A 26,623-nucleotide genomic window follows, 5' to 3' on the forward strand; every position below is an offset into this window, starting at 1 on the left:
TAAGATCAAGCACCAATACACACCTTCGTTACGCCTACAACATTCTGATTAAAAATCTGCTGAGAAGTGTTTTAACATAAAACGCAGCTGTTACTCTAAAATACACATGAAGCATGATCATTCCTCTCCAAAAGTGAACAATTCTTAATGAATTATGCTCTTAGTAGTGACAGAACACATGAGAAGAGATAGACAGAATAACAATCATTTTCCCCAAGCTATGAACATGGCCCTATACTTTAAATATCCTAAACATACCAAATATCAATTATACATCAAAAGCAACAGGGAATTAAAATGGTATAGTCAACCACTAGTACCATATTAACTCCAATTTATTAAATGATGAAATGAGTAAAAATAGCTAAAATGAGTCTGAAAACTTACCTTTACATGAACAGGTAATAAAAAGTTTTAATAAATCCCAGACCTCTAAAATTAAGGTAAGGAAGGCTGACTAGAATGAGTAGCAAAGAAAGAGAAAATTAGGTTTACCATGTAGGGGTGAGCCAGAAGGACTGCTTGATAGTCCTGGAACAGGGCTACAGCGACCTCCCTGTTTAGACGTCAATTCTTGTTCAATCTCTTCCAGTCCAGCACTTTTCTGGAAACGGCTCATGCGGTTTACTACTCGTGGTGATGTATGTGTTCGAACACAAGGCTGGCCACCATAGGGGTTGATGGGGAACACGTGGGAAGTACCCCGGAGGGTACTTACTACAACCCAACGACAGTCATGGCTGAAGCAGATGTCTTGCACCTACAAATGAGAAAAAATACAAAAATGGCTAAAACTATTTAGAATACTATATATCATCAAAATTTGGCTCAGAGTAAATTACAAATATAAATACAGATAGGAGGTTCACAATGAATATTGATCAAAACTCCATCTCACATTTCATAAGATTTAAAGGAAGAATTCTATCCCTTAGTGCACCATGTACCAAGTCAGAAAACAGGGTCTATGCAGCTTCATTCTATTAACTTATGAAGCCGTAAGACAAAACAGTCATATGTTTTGTCAGATTTCTTTTTCTTTTTTTTCTTTTTTTTTCTCTTCTATTTTATTTTTAATTTTATGGTACAATTCCATAGGCTCTGGGATTTCCCCTCCATCCTCCCTATTTTCCCTTTCCCAAACGTATTTCCACCATATTATTATAATAGTATAATACTTCATTAACAGTCATAAGTGCATCATTCTGTTATTTAAGTGTGTCCTGACATTTTTGGTACAGACAACAGCAGACAATCCACCATCCTACTGTCAAGATATATTCAATCACTTATCTGGACAATAAGATGCTGGACTCTATGTTTGGTATATGCTTGCAATGAAAGAATCTCAACTGAACTTGAACTGTGGCAATGCAGCAAGGTGGAGGAATCCACCATGGGGGGAGGGTTTGGGGAAGAGTGGGGGGAATTCCAGTACCTATAAAACTGTGTCACATAATGCAATGTAATTTTAAAAAATGCCCTAAAAAAAAAGATATATTCAACCATTTCATTGGGAGTCCATCTCCCAATTTTGGCTTCCAATAGCAATGAAAATTTAAAACATCCTATATAATTGAGCCAGAATTTATTTAAAAAATATTTACTGGACACCAAACTAAGCATTGAGAACAATGAGGTAAACAAGAAACAACCACTGTGCTTACAGTATAACAGGAGGACAAGGCATGAATACTTATAAAACCAAAATATATATCAAGCAAAAAAACTGTCTTGTATACAAGGTCTAGAAGTAATAAGCAAGGAAAATATGAACTCTGCCTCTGAAATGAAGTTTTTACCTCATTTCCCCCACAAGATTGGTAGCTGTACAATATAAAAAATATACCAAAAACCAAAATAGCCAAGGGGCCTGGAATTTACATTTGATGTAAGATTCACTTACCAGGAAAGGAAAGACATTGCAATTTATATGTTTAGCCATTCCACATGAGATATACATGTGCAAATATACATTATAAATGGAAGACACAAACTCAGAGCAAGGTGTGATTGTATTTTGTTTAAGAAGTAGTAGAGATAACATCTGCTTTAGAAGGATGTTTCTATAACTAAACTAAGGAGACTAAGAGGAAAAGTAAATAGGGAGTTGCTTCCATAGATGTAGATCTCTGAAGACAACTGAGACGAAGAAAAAGCCCTAAAAAAAATAACTGCACAGCACACAGCAACAGCATGCATATATTTTCAAGAGGTGGCCCCCTTTCCCAATAACGAACCATAAAGCTCTAAGGGCCCACAATCTGCTGTCTGCCATTAACTCAATTCTGCCCGTCTGTCATACCAGATTTGGAAAACATGTAAATAAATCAGGGAAGCTATAATTAAAGAATAATTAAGTAGAAGTCTTCAAAGGAAACAAGCATTTCCCAATATATTAGATATTCAAATGAGCCTACTCTTCATATTCACCAATGTATGAGTTTCTAAGAGAGCTTAGACACTCTCGTAAAAAAATAAGTTTTCATTTTATGTATCAAGGCAAACATTTCCTTGTTAGACAGTTGTTGCACAAACATGCAAAATCACAAAGTTTAACCACATTTGCCCAACTTGATTAATGTGATACATTCTCATGGCACATTAATGTTATAACGGAAGATGAACCTGACAGCTGACAAATTTAAAAAACAACATTTCAGGCAAAAAGTTGCCCCAGAAGCACTTAATGTATATCATTTAATGTATATAGTTTGCTTAAAATAACCCCGTTTCCCATCCAGCTCCCTGCTTGTGGTCTAGGAAAGCAGTCCAAAGTTTTGGGACCAGGCACCCACGTAGGAGACCCGGATGAAGGACCAGTCTCCTGGCTTTAGATCAGCTCAGAGTGAATCATCGGACAGAAGATCTTCTTCTCTGTATATCTGACTTTGCAATAAAAAATGAAATGAATCTTTAAAAAAAGAACGGATTTATAACAAAACAGAATTCCATTGTGGTGTACAAAATTTTTAAAAAAACAGGAAAAAGAAGTGAGTTCAAATAAATAGTATAAAGAAATGAGGAAAGGGGGATATAGAGACAGGAAAAATAATCTTATGAGACAGTCAAAATCAAAGCCTGAATTCTATTTCTCAATTTCTGACTTGTATAAAGATGGAAACATAAATACTTTAAGGATATATGATGGTTTAATAAAATAACTGAAAATAAGTTTTTTAAAATGTCTATAATAAAATTACCACATAGAAATTTCCCAATAGTTTTGAATTTCCTAACACCCACCACTGAAAACCTCCTTCCTTAAAGAAATAAAATCATATACAGCATATGTTCTCTAACAATAATGTAATAAAACTGTAAATCCATAAGGGAAGGAAAAATCACTAAGCATACGGTAATTAAACACTATATTTCTAACCCACAGTTCAAATGCAAAGTCCCAAGGACAAAAAATAACAAAATTCACAAAGCTGAACAAAAATGAAAATAATGTGTAATAAAGTAACAAAAATGAAAACAACGCAGTACTGCAAGGAAATTACACCATTAGATGCTTAACTGGGAAAAAAATGAAGGATTAAAATCAGTAATATAACAAATATAGGACTGAAGCCTAAGCGAAGCATTCTTTAGCTTCATTTAAATGCATGGCCCACAGAGAAATTTGCTATCTTGAATCTTAACAAACTAAAAAATCTTTGCTTTCTAAGAGCCCACGTCAAGAAGATGAATACTTGGTAAAAGAACTATTTTTAATAGAAAATAAAGCTAAACACAATCTGTCTGCTCTCATCAAAACTAGTAACTTTCATCTTCCAAATTCTTGGGCATCTGTGCCAAAGAAATGAAAAAGTATGTTCACCTAATATATGAGTCATGAATATGAACTGAATATAGTCCAGGTGTTGCTAAACAGGTGAATATTCAAATAGTCAAACATGTGGGAGGTATGTCTGGCAATGAAAGACAACAGGAGGAAGCTGTTCAGTATTATGAAGGTAGTCACTGATACACAAGCCAACATGAAAACACTTTACAACTACACAAACTCATACAAATGACTGCAATTAAATATGATGAAATCTAAAAAGAGGCTTCTTTAGAATACATCAATATCTTATCGTTGTGACCCACTATTACTCTGCAAAATGTGACCACTGAGGCAAAACTGGGAATGAATATTCCACAACATGGAATCTTTAGATATTATTTTTTGCAAATCATTTAAACCTACAAATATTTAAAATTTAAAAAAAGGTAGAGAGAGCTAATGCAATGGCACAATAGCCTAATCCTCAATCTGCAAGGCTAATATTCCATATGGGTGCGAGTTTGAGTCCTGGCTGTTCAGTTCAAACTGGTTCCCTGCTTAAGGCCTGGAAAAGCAGCAGAGGATGTCTCAGAACCTTAGGTCCCTGTACCAAAGGAACCTCCTGGTTCCCACCTTCAGACCTGCCCAAGCAGGCCACTGTGATCATTTAGGGTGTGAAACAGCAGATGGAAGCGCGCTCTCTCTCTCTTTCAAATAAAAATATTTAAAAACACAGCAAATATGAAGGCTTATTAAAATCACAGGAAAGGTTCATCAGTGCTCAAGAGCTTGGATTCCTGCTGCAGCATAAAACTAAGTATAGAAGAGGACAAGAAGAGGTTAAAGATGACAGACAATTGCAGGGATGACATGGGGCAGTAGTGGGCAAAGGCAGGACACAATCAGGGAAAAAGTCCTCTTGTGTCTGGACATTAATACCACATGTGAAAATTAGCACCTTATTCATGGTGGGGGCAGGGGAACATATTAACATTAGGACACCAACCATGATTCCAAGGGCCAAGTGACAGAAAAACTCCATCCCACAATATCTACATTCTGACCTGCCTCTGCCATCCAACCAGATATTACAGCATGGTAGCTATTTATAGAGCAGCTGAGTTTGTAAACCCAAGTTCTGGTAGAATGAGGACAGAAAAAAACAACCTACTAGGTTTCCAGTTAGTTCTTGTGTCACAGAAATCCAAAAGAAAAAAAGGACTTAATGGCAGATGAAGTAAACTGAGGTATTATTCTAGTACAACATCGCCACCTGCCTGATGCAGTAAACAAGCACACCGCCTTTGCAGATAACAGCTATCAACCCGCTACTGAATTTAAACTGTAACTGAACACTGACTCATGAAGGCTGTATTATGTTCCAGACCCACTTTGGGAAAGGTCACTTAAAACTTGGGAATAAACAAGACAAGATGGAATAACAGGCATGGAAATGGATATTCCAAAGTACAAGAGGACAAGACACACGTGTTTACATATACTGTATCACAATGTCTGAATAAATATACAGGGCTAGCACCCAGGCATAGTAGGATAAGCCTGTATGTGCCGTGCTGGCATTCCATATGGGTGCTGGTTCATGTCCAGCTGTTCCACTTCCAATCCAGCTCCCTGCTTACTGCCTCAGAGGACAAAAAAGCAGAGGATAGCTGAAGTCCTTGGGATTACGCTCCCACTTGGAAGACCCAGAAGAAACTCCTGGCTCCTGACTAGAATGAATCAATGGATAGAGGATCTCTTTGTCTCTTCTTTTCATTGTAATTCTTTCAAATAGAAATTAAAAACAGATCTTAAAAAAAGAAACAAAACAAAACAAAAAACACTATACATTCAACAGGGACATGATCCACAGAGATTCCTCTAAGTGCTTATGCTTGATTCTGCCATGACTCAGCTATAATGAAACTGAGAGTGACTACCAGGCCAAGGCAACTATGCTATACAACTCCAACAACCAGAGTGGAAGGCTAATTAACTCAGGAAAAGTCAGCACAGGAAAACAATAAACTATCAAACCTGCTTTAAGTCAGAGTTAGAGTAATTATCACCATTGGTCAACCATGTTCATTCATTCACCTATTATCCCGACGGCTTCTGTGTGATGACATAAGAGAACAGAAACCACATGAACTAAAGAATCAAATATGTTTAATATCTGCTCTTTCAAATAATATTTACTGATTACTGTACCCAAACTATGGACACATTTTATTATTACTGACCTTGGGCCAGGTGGAAATGAACTAGCCGATGTTCTCATCTGTTACCAGGATGATTACATATTAGCAGATGGCAGGTGCATACTTTTAGACTCTAAGCTGTACAAGTTACAACTGCTACTTGAATAATTTGGGTCTCTCATAACAAAGGTATGGATACATTCACTGACAGAAATAACTGAAATCAAACCATCAATGAAGTATATAGTACCTGATCCTATACTGACTGTAATTCAAATTACAGTGATCAATAATGAACATTTTGTCTGTGGTTTAAGCTTCATCTATTATCCACTGTTCATTGCCAAAGTACGTATAATGGAAAAACTGAAAAGAATGCACATTATGAAACTGTTAGGGTTAGGAGTTACCTATAAAGACAATGTGGTTAGTAGATAAATTTAAGTCTTTTTTTCTCTATTAGTTCTAGCAAACATTAAGCAAGTTGTCTCAAAACCAATAACGCAGATTGAAGAATATGAATTTTTGTTTAGTGAAAATTTAACAAATACATTTAGTAAAAAGCTTTGTCTTAATGCTAATTTTATTTTATATAAAGTTGGTCGAATTACTAAAGTCCATTTTTATTTTTGAAATTTTACTTATTTTTATTTCATCATATTATGATACAGTTCCATAGGCCCTGGGATTTCCCTTATCCCAGCCCCAATTCCCTCCACTCACACTGCGTTATCCAATATCATTACTATAATATAGTTCTTCTTACAGAGTCATGCGTTTATCATTGCAGGCATTGACAATGTCAGAGAGTCCAGCATTCTATTGTCAAGATATAGTTAACAGTTTCATTGGGAATCCATCTTTAGTCTGGAAGTAGAGATGCATACTGCATTGTATCCTCACATCTGGATATGACAGTCCCCATTACACAGTTACTATACATCCCCTTAGATGAAAAGCCACAATACAAAATCAACAACAGGAAGAAAAACAGAAATTTACAATGCCATGAAATTAAGTAATGCTACAGAATGACTAATGTGTCGCTGAAGAAGTGAAAAAGAAAATCAAGAACCTTCTTGAAGAAAATGATGCTACTGTATGATCTATGATTCAGTGGAGAATTCAATCGGAAGAAAGTGTTTTGAAGAGATGAAACCAACAAAAAAAATCAAAATCCATGAGATTTAGTTTCCGCTGATCTTTGTTGGTGAAATGTGTCTCCTGCAGGCAACAGATAGATGAGTTTTGTTTTTTAATCCAGTCTACTAATCTATGATGCTTGATTGATGAGTTTAAGCCATTTACATTCAGGGTTAATACAAATAGGTGGTAATTTGGTTCTGTCATTTTAGCAATGGGTTGTTCATTGATTTAGTCTTCTGTTGTTATTTTACTGGAATGTTCTTCGCATTTGCCTTTGGTTTTGGTGGGCGCTACTCCTTTTCTCTGTCAAGAGAACATCTTTACATATCATTTGAAAGGCAGGTTTGGAAAAGGCATATTCTTTTAACTTTTCATTACTGGGGAAAATTTTTATTTCATTTTCAAAGACAAAGGAGAGTTTTGCTGGATACGTTATCCTGGGCCGACAACGTTTTGCTTTTAGAATCTGGAATATGTCGCTCCATTCTCTTCTGGCCTATATTCACACTGGTTGCAGTCTCCTGATCACTTCTGTCCCCAGCCCCATCTCATATGCAAACCAACGGATGATACAGTTCAGCCTAACCCTGCCAACCACACACTTGACCCTCATGCATACCAGCAAGAACTGCAGCCTAGTCAGAGCAACCCCATTAACCCCCACCAGACCCACCCCCAGCCCCAGTTCCTGAACATGCGGGTACCTGCAGCAGACTGGTCCAGTCCATCACACACCCCAATTGGCTCTCGTGTATACCAATGCATGTAACAGCCTAGCTCAGCCCAACCAACCCCACTATCCATCCCACACTTACAGCAGTGAGTGCTAGGGCCTGTCCAGCTAGGCCCACCCCTAGCACTGGTTCTCATGCTCACTGCTGGGAGCCATAGTTCATTAGAGAGGTACTCACAGATTCCCTATAAGGCCCACTCCCAAGCCCCGGGTCTTACACTTTCCAGGTAGTACTGCAGCCTGGTCTGATAGGACTTACATCAGCTCCGGCAGTTACCAGTCGACAGTACATCAAAGCCAGACCTGTCAGTACTTATTTTGGCTCTTGCATGCAACAGTGTGTGTGGTGGCCTGGCCTAGCTCAGCCCTCTCCAAAACTCAGTTTACTTGCAGGCCAATGGGTGTTGTAGCCCTGTCCAGTCTGATCAACCACAATTGCTAGCTCTCACACTCACCAGTGAGAGCAGTGTCACAGCAGAAGAGCCCCACACCCTCCCTACCAGGCTCACCAACCCCCAGGGTTATGCATGTGCTGGTGGATGCTGCATGCCAGTATGGCATGGCCCACCTCAGCTTGGCATTCACCAGCAGATGCTGCAGCCTAGGCTAGCAGGCCCCCAGTCCTGACCCTATTGTGAACTGACTGGTGTTGTGATCCAACCCAGCCTGTCATGTACCCCATCCTAGTTCTCGCATGTGCTACTGGGTGCTGTGAACTGGCCCAGCCTGACCCACTCCCAGACCTGATCCACACATATGCTGGTGGGTATTGCAACCTGGTCTGGTCTGAGATGCTTACATCTCAGCTCTTGTGCTCACCAGCAGGGACTGTATCCTGAGAAAGGAGTTATCCAAGCTCCTCTATCAGATCACCTCCCAATCACAGAGGTGTGTTCTTGGCTCAGCCTGATTTAACCCAACTCCTGTCCCACAATTCACCAGCAGGTACATCATCCCTGCATGACAGGCTCATACCCAATCCAGTTTTTACTGTTGGATGCTATAGCCCAGCTCCACCTGGCCTACCCCTAGACCCATTCTCATGTGGTTCAGCAGGTGCCAAGATCTAGACCAACCTATCCTATACCTTGGCTCTTGAGAGCACCAGAGGGTACTGGAGCCTAGCTCAGTCTGGCCCACCCCAGACCTAGTTCACACCATCCATGCCAAGGTATGCTGCAGCCATTTCCAGCCTAGTTCACCACTCCCGTAGCAGCTCTTGCGAAAATCAGTGAGAACTGCAGCCCAGTAGGGGTATCAAACTAGTCCCCCAACCAGACCAGCTTGCAGCCACAGAACTTGAGCGTGCCATGCTTGTTACTCCAACCAGTGTGGCATGGTCCATCCCCCACCTTGGCCTTTACCATTGGATGCTGCAGCCTTGCCTGCCCGACCCACTACCAGTCCCAACTCTCGCTGATGAGTGCTGCAACCTAGCTCTGTTCATACCTGGCTTCCATGCAAATAGACAAGTGCAGAAGCCTTGTCCAGCTTAGCCTGCACCCTGTCTTGTTTCCCATGCATGCCAGTATATTATGGTTTGGCCTGGTCCTATCCAGTCTTCAGCCCCTAGCCAGCCCACATACCTGCCAACAAGTGGAACAGCCTTGCCCAGCCCAGCCCACCCCTAGCCTCATCTTTCATGCTCACCAGTAGGAGCTTCAGCCCACTAGGGGAGTTGCCCAAGCTCTTCCACCAGGCCCACCCCAGACCTGGATCTCACACACATTGGCAAAGTGTTAAGGCCTTGCCCAGTATAGTCAACCACCTAGTCACGACCTTCATGAGTGCTTGTGGATAGTGCATTTCCGCCTATCTCCACATTCAATTCTTGGGTGCGCCTGCAAGTCTTGCAGCTTGGGCTAAGACAGTCTGCTCTAAACCCCAGTACCCATGAATACTGGTAAGTTCCGTGATCATGCTCAGCAATCATTACCCTCAACCACATGCAAACCAGTGGGTTTTTCAGTCCCACAGGAATGAGCCTACAAATTCTCCTCAGAATCTGATCCCAGACCTGGTTCTCTCGCATACTGGTTATTGTCACAGCCCAGCCTATCATGATCTGCCGTAACATTCACTGGAAGGTACTGCAGCCTAGTCTCAACAGGTAGATATCCTTGCTGGAGCTTCCAGTGGGCTGTGATGGATGCCAGCTAGCCCAGTCCAGGTATCCCACATTGGCAGGTGTCCTAGTCCGACCCAAGCATGTCCTCCAATTTTCCTACCTCCAAATCACCCAGTCTCAGCCCCCTCCTTTACCTGCAATTGCAGTGGCCTGGTCCATGGAAGTTCCTTTGAAGTCATTCCAAACCTATAATGAACTTCCTCAACGGTCCCTCCATGCACACATCCCCAAACCTCACTCCAGGGATAATTCACAGTCACCATGTCCATCGTTGAGTTGCTGGTGGACCCTGGGCCTGGTCTTCCAGTGGCACAGCACAAGAGTTTCATATTTATAAAAGCATACTCTGGAAAGAAAGCCAACAGTGTAGCAGAACAATATTCTGCTGAAGATATTAGGCACTGACTCAGAAATCCATTAGAACAGCAGAAGCCAGGAAGGACTAAAACAAGGGAAACCAAGATCTGTGCAATATTCTCTTCTATAATGGTATGAAACTCCTATGATATTCACAGGAAATATACAAAGTTTATTAGAATGCTGTATCAGTAGAAACAATGCCAGCATGGACTAAAATGCAAGAAATAGGATGAAGTCAAAGAGGGTTACAGGAAGGAAATACATTCATAGAGGTACTCAGGCACAAATAACTCCTACACTTCAATGAACTGGATGAATAACTCCATGAGTAAGGACAGAGTTCTAGGGGCACAAATCATGTGTACAAAGATAGGGTAAGCAAAGGCATGGTACCAGAAACGTGAACTCTTGCCCAGGAAGGCACAGCCTCAAATAATGAAGGAAACTGAAGCCTTGATACCAAAATACTTAGACTGGATATTAAACTTATACAAGACCACTGAATCTTTTACTAGTTTTCCACTTCTGCCCTCTTGAAATGTTCATTCTATGCAAATCCTATTATCCTATTTTGGTAACAGATAACTTCTCTAGCAGTTTAATAGATACAAAGATGAAAAGGAATTTTGCCTGAGAACAGAGTCCACAGTTTCAGTTTTATAAGTTCTAGATGATTTAAGATGATAAGGGATTTGCAGTTAATATTTTCTTTTTTTAAAGATTTTTTTTTTTTAAGATTTTATTGTTATTGGAAAGCCGGATATACAGAGAGGAGGAGAGACAGAGAGGAAGATCTTCCATCTGATGTTTCACTCCCCAAGTGAGCCGCAACGGGCCGGTGCGCGCCAATCCGATGCCGGGAACCAGGAACCTCTTCCGGGTCTCCCACGCGGGTGCAGGGTCCCAAAGCTTTGGGCCGTCCTCGACTGCTTTCCCAGGCCACAAGCAGGGAGCTGGATGGGAAGTGGAGCTTCCGGGATTAGAACCTGCACCCATATGGGATCCCGGGGCTTTCAAGGCGAGGACTTTAGTCGCTAGGCCACGCTGCCGGGCCCAGATTTATTTATTTTTATTGGAAAGTCAGATATACAGAGAGGAGGAGAGACAGAAAGAAAAGATCTTCCATCCGCTGATTCACAATGGCTGGAGCTGAGCCAATCCAAACCCAGGAGCTTCTTCCAGGTCTCCCATATGGGATCCCAGTGTGTGCAAGGCAAAGACTTAAACCACTAAGCTACTGCATTTGGGCCCTTAGTTAATATTTTTTAAAATTCTGAACTTTCAGTTGATACTTTGTTGGAGTGGGCTATTTTAGGAAATTGAGTCAGGGAAAAGTATTTTTTTTTTAAAGATTTATTTTATTTTTATTGGAAAGCCAGATATACAAAGAGGAGGAGAGACAGAGAGGAAGATCTTCCATCCGATGATTCACTCCCCAAGTGTGCACAATGGCCGGTGCTGAGCCAATCCGAAACCAGGAGCCAGGAACCTCTTCCAGGTCTCCCACATGGTTGCAGCGTTCCAAAGCTTTGGGCCGTCCTCAACTGCTTTCCCAGGCCACAAGCAGGGAGCTGGATGGGAAATGGAGCTGCCCAGATTAGAACCGGTGCCCATATGGGATCCCAGCGCGTTCAAGGCGAGGACTTTAGCTGCTAGGCCACTGCGCTAGGCCCAGGGAAAAGTATTTACCACAAAGAATGAATGTGGGCCCAACAGACAGCCTAGTGGTTAAATTCTATTCACTTGGATCCTATATGGATACCAGGGTGCATCCCAGCTGCTCTACTTCCCTTCCAGCTCCCTGCTCGTGGCCTGGGAAAGTAGTAGATGATGGCCCAAAGCCTTGGGACTCTGCACCTGCATGGGAGACCCAGAAGAAGCTTCTGGCTCCTGGCTTCACATTGGCTCAGTTCCAGCCATTGAAGCCACTTGGGGAGTGAATCTGAGGACAGAAGATCTTTCTCTGCCTCTGTGGAGGGCAGAACATAGATTGCAATGGATGATATCCCCAATTACAAGTAGGTTCACGTCCATTACAGGGCCAGAAAGCAACAGTTTGTCAACATGTTGATTTATAAAAACGAAGATATGGAGTTTATTATAGATTATGAAGGTTTGTACTGAAAACAAAATCATGCATAGCCTCAGAAGAAATACAGAACATGAGCAAATAGAGTACGATTTAAGTCAATGAGAGACAGAAGTTAAAGGAAAAAGTCAAGAAGTGCTGCCAGGAAACAAAGGCTGGAAACAGAAACACAGATATTTTCTTAGAAAATGACAGAAAAAAAATGTAGCCTTGGTTATCCCTTGATTTTAAACACTTCCTACAATGAAAGGGAATACATTTATGATAATTATGCTTCCAAATTAATAGTAATTTGTTAGGGCAACTACAGGAAAAAATACTTAATAGCTGTGCAAATACTTAGTAACAAAACAAAGAGGCAAGCAACAGAATGGAAGAAAATCTTTGCACACTACATAGCAGATAGGCGACTAATAACTAGGATTTACTAAAAATTTCAGAAATTCAACAACAGCAAAACAACCTTGTGAAGAAATAGGCAAAGGAAATGAACAGACATTTTTTCAAAAGAACAAATTCAAATAGTTAACAGACACACGAAAAAATGTTCAGGCTTCCTAGTTATCAGGGAAATACAAATTAAAACCACACTAAGGTTCCGCCTAACTCCAGTGAAATTGGGTTATATTTAAAAATCTGTTAACAACATCTGATAATGTGGATGTAGGAGAAAGGTACCCTACTTCACCATAGGTGCAAGTGTAGGCTAGTACAACTACTATGAAAGTCAGTCTGGAGAACGTTCAGAGAACTCAAAATTGATCTACCGTAAGACTCAGCTATCCCTCTCATGGGCATATGTCTATTAATTTTTACTGTCTTTCAGGACTCATTGCATTTTCTACATAGATAACTATGTCATCATGATTAAGGACAGCTTTATGTTTTCTGTTTTCTTGGTGGTTCTTTCAATGATTTCAGACATTATTTGCAGATCTGATTCTCTCTTTGCAGTTCTCATCCTCTTCACATCCTATACATAAAATCTACATCCTAGGCCCAGTGTGGTAGCCTAGTAGCTAAAATCCTTATCTTACATCCACCTGGATCCCATATGGGCACCAGCTCATGTCCCAGGTGCTCCACTTCCCATCCAGCTTCCCGCTTGTGGTCTGGGAAAGCAGTAGGGGACAGCCCAAAGCCTTGGAACTCTGCACCCATGTGGGAAACCAGCAGGAAGCTCCTGGTTTCTTGCTTTGGATCGGATCAGCTCCAGCTGGCCATTGCAGCCACTTAGAAAGTGACCCAGAGGAAAGATCTTCTGTCTGTGTCTCTTTGTAAAATATGCCTTTCCAGTACAAAAATGAATAAATCTTTAAAAAAAAAATTTTAAGATGAAAATAACTTAGGATATAGGATATTTTTAAGAAGTCTGCAGAAAATGGAAATTGAAAGTTAAATTTATCTTGGTGTCAAAGTTTTCTAATAATTCCATATGAGGGGGGTCATTAAAAAGTTCATGGAAAATGTTTATTATGAAATTTTTATTATGGAAAAAACTATAAAATATAAATATATTTTCTACTGACAACACAATAACGTATCTTTCAATTCCATTCTCCATTAACATTTTTTTAAAGATTTATTTTTATTACAAAGTCAGATATACAGAGGAGGAGAGACAGGGAGGAAGATCCTCCGTCCGATGTTTCACTCCCCAAGTGAGCCGCAACGGGCCGGTACGCACCGATCCGATGCCGGGAACCAGGAACCTCTTCCGGGTCTCCCACACGGATGCAGTGTCCCAATGCATTGGGCCATCCTCAACTGCTTTCCCAGGCTACAAGCAGGGAATTGGATGGGAAGTGGAGCTGCCGGGATTAGAACTGGCACCCATATGGGATCCCGGGGCTTTCAAGGCGAGGACTTTAGCTGCTAGGCCACGCCGCCGGGCCCTCCATTAACATTTTGATGAATACTATTTACTTATTATATCTCCAGGAAACTGTTAAGTGGGAGTCAGATGAAGAAAATAATACAAACAGAATCTCATACAAGGTTTATAGCCTTTCCAAATAAACATCCAGAGAATCTGATTAAATTTGCAGATCATTACCACCATAGCTAGGCAATATTTGAAATATATTCACATAAAACTTTTTGGTTTTTATCTAAAATGGCCAGCTAATACTACCTGTTAATAATATTAAGAGGCATGTTTTTTTCCTCTGAGAGTTACACTGATCATACCATTTAGCAGCACTGTGCTTGCTTCACCACCAGATATATTTAGCAGGACTTTTGTAAATACGATAAAATTAACACTTGCTTATCACATGCTACAAAAGCAACTTTATCCTTTACCTAATTAGCATGTTAAATACAAAAATGAGTTGAAGTCTGCCTCAGACAATCGTAAGCATATTAATAAAATACTTGTAAAATTTATACTTGCTGCCAAAAACAGGAACAATTTTTCTACAATATATGTGCTTTGCAAGGAAAATTACTCTCAGATGCAGAGGATATTCCATGTCATAGACCACAAAACAACTTAATTCAACATAATTAGATCCACAAATTCAATTTTTTTCTTTGCCTGATTAAAGTACAGAGTTCTTAGAAGAATTTAGAATAACATGATTTTACAGTACTCAGAGATGGCTACACAGCCCATGTGTCATAAATATGTGATTTTATGCATGTGATTTCCAATACCACTTTAAAATAATTTTCAGTAGACCCATATAAAAATTAACTTTGACATTCTTTGATCTTGGTGTTTTATTGTTCAGAAACTCCCAATCTCCTACATTACAAAATGTGTCTTAGAGTAAAATCATATTTACATGTTTTTCCTACTTGTTAATGAAGAATATCAGTATTAGTTGCAAATCATTGTACCTGTTACCTACAAGGCACTGTCTGAAGGATGAGAGATACCATGAAGGTTAAGAAACACTCTTTTTCGAACTGTGGAAATGCAGCAAGATGGAGGAATCCACCGTAGAGGTAGGGTTGGGGGAGCGGTGGAGGGAATCCCAGTACCTATAAAACTGTGTCACATAATGCAATGTAATTAATTAAAAAAAAAAAAGAAAGAAATACTCTGATTTTCAGACTAACAGGAGCTTTTTCTGGTTCTCCCACGCAGATACAGGGTCCCAAGGTTTTGGGCCATCTTCCACTGCTTTCCCAAGCCAAAAGCATGGAGTTGGGTGGGAAGTGGAGCAGCAAGGACACAAACCGGCACTCATATGGGATGCTGGTGGTTGCAAGGTGAGGATTTAGAGGTTAAACCATTGCATCAGATACATTTAGTCTTAAACTATTCAAAAAATTCAAAGGGAAGAGATACTCCCGAATTTCTCCTATGAGTACAGCATAACCTTAATTCCAAAACCAGAAAAAGATATAAAAAAGAAAGAGAACTATAGATGAATACCCTGATGAACATGGATGCAAAAGTCCTCAACAAAACACTAGCTAACTGAATCCAACAACACATCAAAAAAAAAAAAAAAAGAAAGAAAGAAAGAAAAAGCAAGTTGGATTTATCACTGGGATACAGCGATGATTCAACATACACAAATGAATAAACATGATACACAACACTAACAAACTGTATAAAATTTTATGTGTGAACATCTCAATAGATTCAGAGAAAGCATCTGATAAAATACATTACGGGTCAGCATTGTGACAAACAGCACATAAAGCTACTGCTTGCAACACCAGCATTTCATTTGGGCACCAATTCATATCCCAGATGCTCTACTTCTGATGCAACTCCCTGCTAATAGCCTCGAAAAGCAGCAGGAGACAGCCCAAGTGCTTGGGTTTCTGCAACCATGCAAAAGGACCGGAAGAAGCTCCAAACTTCTGGCATCAGCCTGGCCCAATTCCAGTCATTGCCACAATCTGGGGAAGGCACTAGAAGATGGAAGTGTCTCTCTCTATTTCTATCTATATTCTGTCTCTATCTCTCTCTCTTTTTCTGTCTCTTCCTTAACTGTGTAATTCTAACTTTCAAGTAATTAAATTAATATTTTCATGATAAAAACCTTAAGGAAGTTGGATGTAAAAGGAACATACTTCAACACAGTCAAGGCAATATATGACAAACCCACAGCAGGTAACATACTGAATAGGAAAAAGCTGGATTCATTTCCATTGATATCCAGAACTAGATAAGGATGCCAAGCTCATCATTACTATTCAAAATACTTCTGAAAGTTTTAGCCAAAACCATTAGGAAATAAAAGGAAGTCAAAGGAACACAAAGGAAAAAGTCAAATTATCCTTGTTTACAGCTGATATGTTTCTATACTAAAGGGAACCAAAAGACTCCACCAATAGATTCCCAAGATAATTTGGCAGAGTTGTAAAACATGAGATCAGCACACAAAATAGTATTTGTATACACAGACAATGCCATGGCTGACAAAGAACTTTTAAGATCAATCTTATTCATAATAGCTACTAAAAAAAAAAGGAAACATCTTGGGATAAATTAATCCAAGGAGACAAAGGGTCTCTATAAGAAAAATTATGAAACATTAAGGAAAAAAATAGGAAAAGTTAAAAATTTGGTAAACCTTTTCATGTTCATGTACTGGAAGAATCATCAAAATGTCCATACAGCCCAAAAAAATTTATATTCAATGTGATATCAATCAAAATACTAAGGACATTTTTCTCGATCTTAAAAAAATGACCTTACCTTACAATTTATATGTAAACACAGAAACCCCAACACCGCAACAAGCTAAAACAATCTTTAACAATAAAAACAAAGGTCATTATTACAGCATAGTGAGTAAAGCCAGAGGCATCATAAGACCAGACTTTAGATACATTAAAGGACAATCATAAACAAAACTGTCTAGTACTGGCATAAAAACAGACAATGTGAACCAATGGAACATAGTGAAGACCCCAGAAATGAACTCATGCATCTACAAACAAGCTAAAATCATTCCCTGGAGAAAGGACAGTCTCTTGAACAAACAGTTTTAGGAAAACTAGATCTTCACACACAGATACATGAAGTAAGACTCCTACTGTACTTTCCATACAAAAATTAACTCACAATGGATCAAAGACCTAAACCTAAAATCTGAAATCATCAAAACATAGGGGAGATACTTCAAGACTCTGGAAAAGGTAGACTTCTTGGATAAGGGCCTAGCAGCATCGGCAATAACAGCAAAAATAGGTCAACTGAGATTACTTCAGGGCAAGAAGTTTCGGCAGAGCAAAAAAAAAAAAAAAAAAAAAAAAAAACAAAGTGAAGAGACAACCAACAGAATAGGAAAAAAAATTGCAAATTACAGATCTGTCAAAGGATTAATGTCTATAATACATAAGGAGTTCAAAAAAACTCAACAACCACAAAAACATATTCCATGGACATGGACAGGCATACCTTGAAAGGATGGCCAGCCAGCGGCCAAGACAAGAAAGGATGGTCAGGATCACCAGCAATCAGGGAAATGTAACTAAAAACTACAGTGACATTTTTACCTCACCCTGCTCAGCATAGTTACCAATCAAGAAAACAGCAAAGCTAGCAAGGATGTCAGGGAAAAGGTACCTTAATACTTAGTAGGGATGTAAACTAGTAAAACCATAATAAAGACAGTTATGGAGATCCCTCAGAAATCTGAAAATATACTCATCATATGATCCAGTCATCCCAATCCTGAGATTGACTCAAAGAAAATGAAATAAACATATGAAAGAGTTATGTGTACCCCCATGTTTATAGTAGCTCAACTCACAACAGTTAAGATATGGTATCAGCCAAGATGCACATCACTTTAGGACTGGATAAAAGCAATGTGGTATATACACACAACAAAATACTACTGAGTTATACAAAATGATGAAATCCTGTCTTTCGCAACAAAATGGATACAATTATATTATATACCATCATGCTTAGTGAAGTAGTCAGCCCCCAAAAAAGAAATATCAAATATTATTTCTGATTTGTGGTAACTGATACAGTACAAAAAATATAATGCATATGAATGAAATAGATATCTTGAGATTTGACTTTTTTTTTATACACTTGCCTACATTCCTCAGAAAAAATTGCTATTCTACTATTTAAGGCTTTACTTAGTAGAGGATTAATCTTTTGATTATAAGATTTGCCATTGCCAAAATCAAAAGAAAAATAAGAAAGGAAGGTAAAGGGAGAATGAAAGTGGAGAGAGGAAAGTAGAGTAGGGTCAGAACTATTAATAAATTCTCAAAACTGTACATATGACTTAAGTGAAATTTACTACTTTTATGTAAACAAATGAAAATAAAATCTGTTCATGGAATACTGAAACATTGAATCCTTACCTAAAAAGCTCGTGTGCTTCTAAATATCCAAACAAAACCAACAAAACCAAATGCTAACTAATCTTAATAAATACCACTTAGTATTTATTAAGGAAATACAGAATGTTCACAGAATAATGGCACATGGAGGTTATACCAAGTTAAGACTCTAAATTTGGAAATATTTTCACATAAAAATCAATACAACTGGATATATATACAATTCATCAAATAACATAGGAATTTATGAGGCCAAAATAAAACAATTAGAAGGTCAGAAAAGGAACAAGAATTTAGTTTCAAAACACCTCTACATAAAAACTTATTCTGTATAAAAGAGTAACTTCAGAGTGAAAAAAGCTCACAGTCATGTGGTTAAATTGATCATCATCAGTAATAGCACAAAGCAAAATCACATACCACCTGATGCAACAAGAAGCATCAGCATGGCCTCTGTTATATTCTTGCCAAGACAAATAAACTTAGTCTGACAAAAAATGTGAGGTACATTTTACAATGGCCTGTAATTCTTAAATGTGTTGATATTAGACAAAGGCATTTGACTTGATTCTTAAGATACTGCTTAGCAAGTCTGTCTGCATTCCACTCCAGAGGGCCTCAGCTTTAGCCCTAGGACTCGATCCTGTGTCAAAGTATTACCAACACACACCATGGGAGATAACAAGTTGCTGTGCCCTTCCACCCACATGAAAAGACCTCACCTGAGATTCTAACTCCTGACACAATCCTGGCAGTCAAGCATATATGGTTAGTGAGCCAGCAGATGAAAGATAATATTTTTTCTTCTAAAGATTAATTTACTCATTTGAAAGGCAGAAGAATAGAGAGGGAGAGAGATAAAGAAGTAGACTAGTTCACCCACTAAATGTCCACAACAGCTGTGTCCAGCTACAGCCAGGTACTAGGAACTCTGCACAGGTCTTTTAGATGGGAAGCAGGAACTTACATACTTAGGTTATTCCCCATTCTCTCCCATGTGCATTAGCAGGAAACTGGATTAGAAATAAAGACCAGAGGAGACTCAAATCAGCACCCTAACCCCGAGGAAGCAGACATCCTAAGTAGGACCTTAACTAGGTGGACCACCACAACTACTACCTCTGTTACTCATATAAGTAAAGAAATTTTTTTTTAAAATTATAGGACTTTTCTCTGGAACAACAACAACAACAACAACAACAACAAAAAGGTGGGGAGAGTAGAATGACAACAATTCTAAGCACACTATTGTTCCACCAAAAGTAACTGAACATTTAAACACTAAGACTTTTTTCTACCTCCTATGTCTTTATTGAATCGAAATGAAATATTGCCTCTTAGTATTACCTAACCTACTACATCAGAGAAAGCATTACTCGGAACCGCCACGATGGCTGAATGGCTAAATCCTCGCCTTACAACTACCGGGATTCCATATGGGCGTTGGTTCGTGTCCCAGTAGCTGCACTTTCCATCCAGCTCCCTGCTTGTGGCCTGGGAAAACAGGAGCCAATGGCCCCAAACCTTGGGACCCTGCCCTTGTGTGGGAGACCCAGAAGAAGCTCCTGGGTTCTGGGTTCAGATCAGCTCAGCTCCAGCCATTGTGGACACTTGGGGAGTGAACCAGGGGACAGATATCTTTTCTGTCTCTCCTCTCTATAAAATCTGCCTTTCCAATAGATAAATCCAATAAATAAATAAATAAATACATAAATCTTAAGGAAAAAAAAAAAGAAAGTATTACTCACAGTTTTTCATTAATGTTAACACTAAGCTCCACTGTGATGCAAATGATCAGCTAGACTAGTTGTCAGATCCGAAAAAGGAATCACCTTCTGAAACATGAACAACTTACTTTGGCTTCAGTCTCTCCCCTGTGAAGTGTGTAAAGATGGTGCACAGCGCTTTGTGATGAGGACCACGGGTGAGTTAAAATTTGGAAGACATGAAAGTCATGGCCAAGGGTATCTGTTGTGACTAGAAGCATTCCTGTAACAAACATATAAAAAAAGTTTAAAAATAAAAATGACTACGTGGAATGGAGGAAATCTTCAAAAGCCACTCACAAGATCAACAAAGGAAAAAATTTTAAGATACTTTTAAAACTTCTCAAAAAGCAAAATTAAAACATATTTTTCATGTGAATATCAATCTTAATGCTATTCCAGAAAAACAGCAATATATAAACAATAAATATACAGATATCAGGACATTGCCAGAACAAAGAATAAGAGATAACAGTCTGAGTCTCCCATGTCAGCACCCAACTCTTTGAGCCATTACCTGTTTCTGTGTGCATTACCAGGAAACTGGATGGGAAAAAGAGTTTTGACTCAAACCAAGGCACTCTGACACAGCATATGGTTATCTCTACTAGCATCATAACCATCATACACATCTTTGCCTTCAAATGCTACCATCTCCTCCCTGCTACATTCAAATAAAATTGACTTTTTCTGTATTTTTCAAATTCTAGTCATTGGTGGTAGGAGGGTATGGTTTTTATAGTTTTTACATTTTTTTATTTCTCTAATTTCAGTCTACATGCTGCTTCCTTGCAGAGCTGTAGCATTTACTGAGGGAACCAAGACTGGACAGAAGACATATTCTTGTTTTGTTTCATATGTGAAGTGAAAAAAAGCATTATTTTTAAATATAACCATAGCTGTGTGTTTTTAGTACCTCTCCTTTTTCAGAATATGTTGAAGTAAATGCATAGAATCTTATAAGTGTATCTGCCTCTTAAAGATGAGACATAGAATTCTCCATGTGATTAAGTTTTCAAAAGATTTTTTTCACTTGGGGGGAGATACTTATTTGTTTACTTAGCAATTAACCCATCTTGGAGCTGGAATTGTGGCATATCAGGTTAGGCTGCAACCTGAAAAGCCAATATCCCATGTCTTGATTCTTCAATTTCCAATACAAGCTCCCTAAATGCACCTGAGTGCATGCAGAAGTGGTCCCCAGAGCTCGGGTACCTATATGTAGGAAACCCAGATGAAGCTCTTAGCTCTCGTCTTCCTCCTAACCCAGTCTTGGCCATTGCAGCCATCTGATGATGCAAATATGGGATAGAAGATCACTGTCTTTCCCTTCTCTCCCTCTCTCTAACTCTGCCTTTGAAATAAATAAAGATAAATAAATCTTTTTAATATAAATAAATCCTTTTAAAAATTACATCCATGTCAAACATCAGAGCACCTGATTCCACCTTCATACTAATACATACCAAAGGAGGCAACAGTGATGGCTCACACCACTGGGTTACTGGTATCACATTTGTGACTTGACCGAGTTCCTAATTCCCAGCTGCAAACATGTGGATTATTTCTATGTGGCTTTTAGTGATAGCCACTTTTTACTTCAGGGTATTAGCATTTTGTGTCTCTTTTTTTTTTCCGAAGTTTTTCCAAGGTAACCAATTTTGGTTTAACGATCTCTTTAATTTCATTTCTTTAAGCTGACAAATTTATTATTTCCTTTATTCTCCATATTTCAAGTTATTTGTTCTTCCTTTATTCAAATTTCTTTTTTTAATGAATATTTATTTATTTGAAAGAATTACATGGAGAGAGAGCAGGGGGAAGGGCCGGGCTGGGCTGAAGCCAGGAGCCAAAAGCCTCTTCCGAGTCTCCAAGCTCTTTCAACTACAGGTTATAAAAAACCATTTTACTTAATTTTGAAATAATTGGGGTTTTTTTCCCAATGCTTCATTTTGACAAAAACTACTTCTAACTTTTTAAAGTTTGTTTTAGGCTCAGAAGAGGATACCTTGAAAACTGTTCCATATATACCTACACACCTGGAATGAACTAAAATGGCAATTCCAGTTAATTTTCCTTTGGTCTCTTATTTCTTCTGTTACTGAATAGGAGTTAAACTGCCAAGTAAGATTGCATTAATGTTTATTCTATATCAGCTTCCTAAAAGTTAGCTCTTTTTAACCATTAGTGCATCACAAATTAACCCTTTCTGTCCCACTTTAACCATGGTTATTTTCCATGCTCTGAAATCCAAGAAATACCAATGAGTTTACACTTTATACAAACAATATAAAATTATTTTTAAAATGCAAAAAGCACCAAGGTAAGAAAGAAATGGCTAGTGTTGGACTACATTATCATGTGACTTCTTTTAATTCACAGTTTCCTGCTTTGTACACACACTGCGACAAAATACTAAGCTTTTTTTCTTCTTCTACAAAACAAGTTTAAAAGCACATATACATAAAAGGAAAAACTCATACAAAGTAGACTGTGGCTTGAGAACTATTTATGCAGCATCAGAAGACTAAACCAGACTTTGGCCTGGCCATAAACTAAACCCACGCCCCAAATGAGGTGCCAAGCCACAAAAAGCATTTGCGTCATCTGGGAATACAAGGAAGAGAAGGGCTTCTAATTATAGGGCCTGGAAGCGGAAGACTACAGTGATTAGCTGTTTAGGCGCTGCTGTATGTTTATCTGGAAGCTTCCTCTCCCTCACTCTCAGCCTCAAGTTTGATAGATGAGCCTTAGCGTTAGAGGGTGGAGACTGAAGCTGCTGATGGTACACAGCGTTCTCCAAAATCTGAGGTTGCTACAGAACGAACATTAAGGCTTTTGTGGCCTCATAAGAACATAAGTCTTTTCAACTGGGCGTCAGCTGGTTAGCCCAAAAAGCAAAATTAAAGAGTAGCAAAGCTCCACTGGGCATCAACTATGAAATCCTAGAAACATGAGTAGGTTTGTCTTTTTTGCCATATCCTATTTATAACACCTATCTAATTGTATGGTTAACATGTACACACATGTGAATCGGAAGACAAATTACCAGCTAGTCATACTCTGTTCCAAAAAAAAAAAAAAAACAAACATTGATATGCTGGGTCAAACAAAAATTCTAAATGGAATTTAGATTGTATTACTCATAAAAGAATTTTATACTTTAGAATAAATTATTTAGAATGCAATGCTTTCTGATTAATACTTTGAAAGCATCCAACACATATTTTATAAAAGTTAACAACCAACTTCAAAAACACAAAAAAAAAGAAATAAAATCCCTGTGTTGGGCCTGGCACAATAGCATAATGGTTAAAGTCATCACATTGAACACGCTAAGATCCCATGTGGGCACGATAGCGTAATGGTTAAAGTCCTCACATTGAACACACATTGAATGCACCGGGATCCCATGTGGGTGCCGGCTCTAATCCTGGCAGCCCCGCTTCCCATCCAGCTCCCTGCTGGTAGCCTGGGAAAGCAGTCGAGGACGGCCCAGAGCATTGGGACCCTGCACCCACGTGGGAGAACCGGAAAGAAGTTCCTGGCTCCTGGCTTCAGATCGGTGCACCACCAGCCGTTGCAGCCACTTGGGGAGTGAATCACTGGACAGAAGATCTTCCTGTCTGTCTCTCCTCCTCTCTGTACATCTGCCTTTCCAATAAAATAAAATAAATCTTAAAAAAAAATTCCCTCTGGGCCTGGCACAGTGGCCTAGCAGCTGAAGTCCTCACCTTGAACATGCCAGGATCCCATATGGGCACCGGTTCTAATCCTGGCAGTTCCACTTCCCACCCAGCTCCCTGCTTATGGCCTGGGAAGGCAGTCAAGGATGGCCCAAAGATGTGGGACCCTGCACCCGCGTGGGAGACCCAGAAGAGGTTCCGGGTTCCCAGCTTCGGATTGGCGCAGCACCGGCTGTTGCGCACACTTGGGGAGTGAATCATCGAATAGAAGATCTTCCTCTCTGAATATCTGACTTTGTAATAAAAATAAATAAATAAATCTTTTTTAAAAATCCCTCTGTCAAAATCCATAATCCACTCAGCCTGCAAAAACCATAATATCATTGCAAATTAACATCTGATTAATAAAACTTTCTAACAGAATATGAATACTTGAAAATGATGGCCTCAAAGCCACCATAAGGATAACATCAGTTAAACTACCACATTTCTTAAGCGGCACCAAGACGCTGATAACCAAAGCCATCAATGTATTTTACCACCTCAGTAGCCAAGAATACAGTAAATCATTATCAAACAAGCTACATAACATCTGGTTAAAGGCACTGAAGTAAACAGTACTAAACAAAAGAGATGATTTATTTGATCCCTTCCTAGTACATACATACATAAGCTATATAAATCACAACACAATATGATGTTGCCCTTATGTATTCCATGTGGAAAAGTCTAAAATCAACAAGTGGTTTTCTAGCTCACTTACTTTATTTATATATCTCTTAACTTGGTATATAATTCTTTCTGCAATTTTTAAGGTTAGAAGTATCTTAATACACATATAACTCATTTTTTCCTCTTTGAAAAATGAAATTTTTAGACTTAGGAAGATATCTGGCCATATTCTATGGGTTTTCATATTAAGTACTAGAAAATGCATTATTTTTAACAATTATTTACAAAATAAATATTCAGAAGTGGTGTATGGAATTTGACCTTGGTGGCTCAGGTGACAGCAGCCCTGTGCAGTGGTGGCGACCCGCTTGCGGAGAGTACCGGAGCCAGGTACTCAATGCCCAGGACTTGGCCCATGGGCACCATCGCCACACGATGTGAGAGTCCGGGCTGCTGGGACGCCGGAAAGAGAAATTTCTACCCCAACGGTGAGTACGCCATGAGGCAATCCTGGGACAGAATTGGGCTTCTAGCCCCACCCTGAAGCCACCACCATGTGGCAGAAGAAAGCTAGGGGGTGGGAGTTCGACCATGGAGGCTCAGGTGACAGCAGCCCTCCTCAGTGGTGGCAACCTACTTGTGGAGAACACCTGAGCCAGCTCAGACCCAAAGCCCGGGACTTGGCCCAAGGGCACCATCGCCACACAGTGACAGAGTCCTAGGCTTTGGGTTTTGCCTACTGGCCGCCCAGCAGAGAGTTCTAGGGTTTTTAGGGTATGTAATTGCTACCTAGAGACATCTATGGATAAGGCCAATGTAAGTTTAGGTGAGGGATGAATCCTATGTGACTTCCAGCAATGGGGTCACAGAACTTTCTGGCAAGCGTGGGGACTGAGACCTGGTTGTTTACAGGAGAGAGTCCATAAGATCTATTTGGGCCAAACTGATTTGCCAGGCCACATGGGAGTCATGGAATGAGCTGTTAGCATAGAGTATCACTGACTACCACACACCACCAGCCCACATGAAAACTACGGCTGGGGGCTTGTCTGGCAGGGCTAGGTACCAGTACCTGACTAAGTGGTAGAACAGGGGATGGTCACACTTGGCAGGGTCAAGACACTAACCAACACACGTGAGAGAACCAGGTCCGGGGGTAGATTCTATGGGGGATGTGTGGGTCCAACCATGTAAAAATACACGGTCCGCTGGTTAGCTCAAGAGTAGGGGTGGTGATGGGCTGAGCCAAGTGAGACCATGGATAAAGGAACCATCACTCACGGATAAAGGAACCGACAATAATCTAGGCAGGTCAAGGCATCAGCACCTGAATGTGCATTCTAAAACAGGATGTGGGGGTAGGCAGAGCTGCAACTGGTAGGGGGAAGACCGGGCAGGGCTGAGCAAACCTTAACTCACAAGGAAGAACAGAAATCAGGATGGAGCACAGGTTAGGCCAAACTAGGCTCTTACACAGACTGGTTTGCTTAAGCCAGGGGTACTAGGCCACAGCATTGAAGGCAAAGGCTGAGACAGGTGAGAGGCTAAGCCAACAAGGTCAGAGCAACCACTGGCATGCACATAATCTAAGGCTGGGAATAGGCCCATTTGGGGAGCTATGAGAGTACACTCTTGCTGAGTTGGGGTTCCTACTGGTGAGTGCAGGGGCCGGAGTGGGGGCTGAGTTCTGGTCTGGATATGGCTGCAGTATCTAGTGTGAACTGGGGCTAGGCACAACTAGCCAGGCCAGACTGCAGCACCATCTGGGGCTCTGAAGAACCAGGGTAGTTG

At 39.8% G+C, this 26,623-nt stretch overlaps 1 protein-coding gene across 6 annotated transcripts in view; it reads right to left on the minus strand.

The window, feature by feature from the left end:
• BCAS3 (BCAS3 microtubule associated cell migration factor) overlaps positions 1 to 26,623 on the minus strand; it is a 546,677-nt gene that overhangs the window by 350,392 nt on the left and 169,662 nt on the right. For all 6 annotated transcript variants that reach the window (XM_058675591.1, XM_058675590.1, XM_058675592.1 and 3 more), the window contains 2 exons: positions 20,564 to 20,697; positions 496 to 760 (listed from right to left, as the gene is read on the minus strand). In XM_058675591.1, coding sequence (XP_058531574.1) covers positions 496 to 760; positions 20,564 to 20,697 — 399 coding nt within the window. The remainder of the gene's footprint in view (positions 1 to 495; positions 761 to 20,563; positions 20,698 to 26,623) is intronic.

The sequence above is a fragment of the Ochotona princeps genome, chromosome 17 (assembly GCF_030435755.1).
Source record: "Ochotona princeps isolate mOchPri1 chromosome 17, mOchPri1.hap1, whole genome shotgun sequence".
Taxonomy (NCBI): Eukaryota; Metazoa; Chordata; class Mammalia; order Lagomorpha; family Ochotonidae; genus Ochotona; species Ochotona princeps.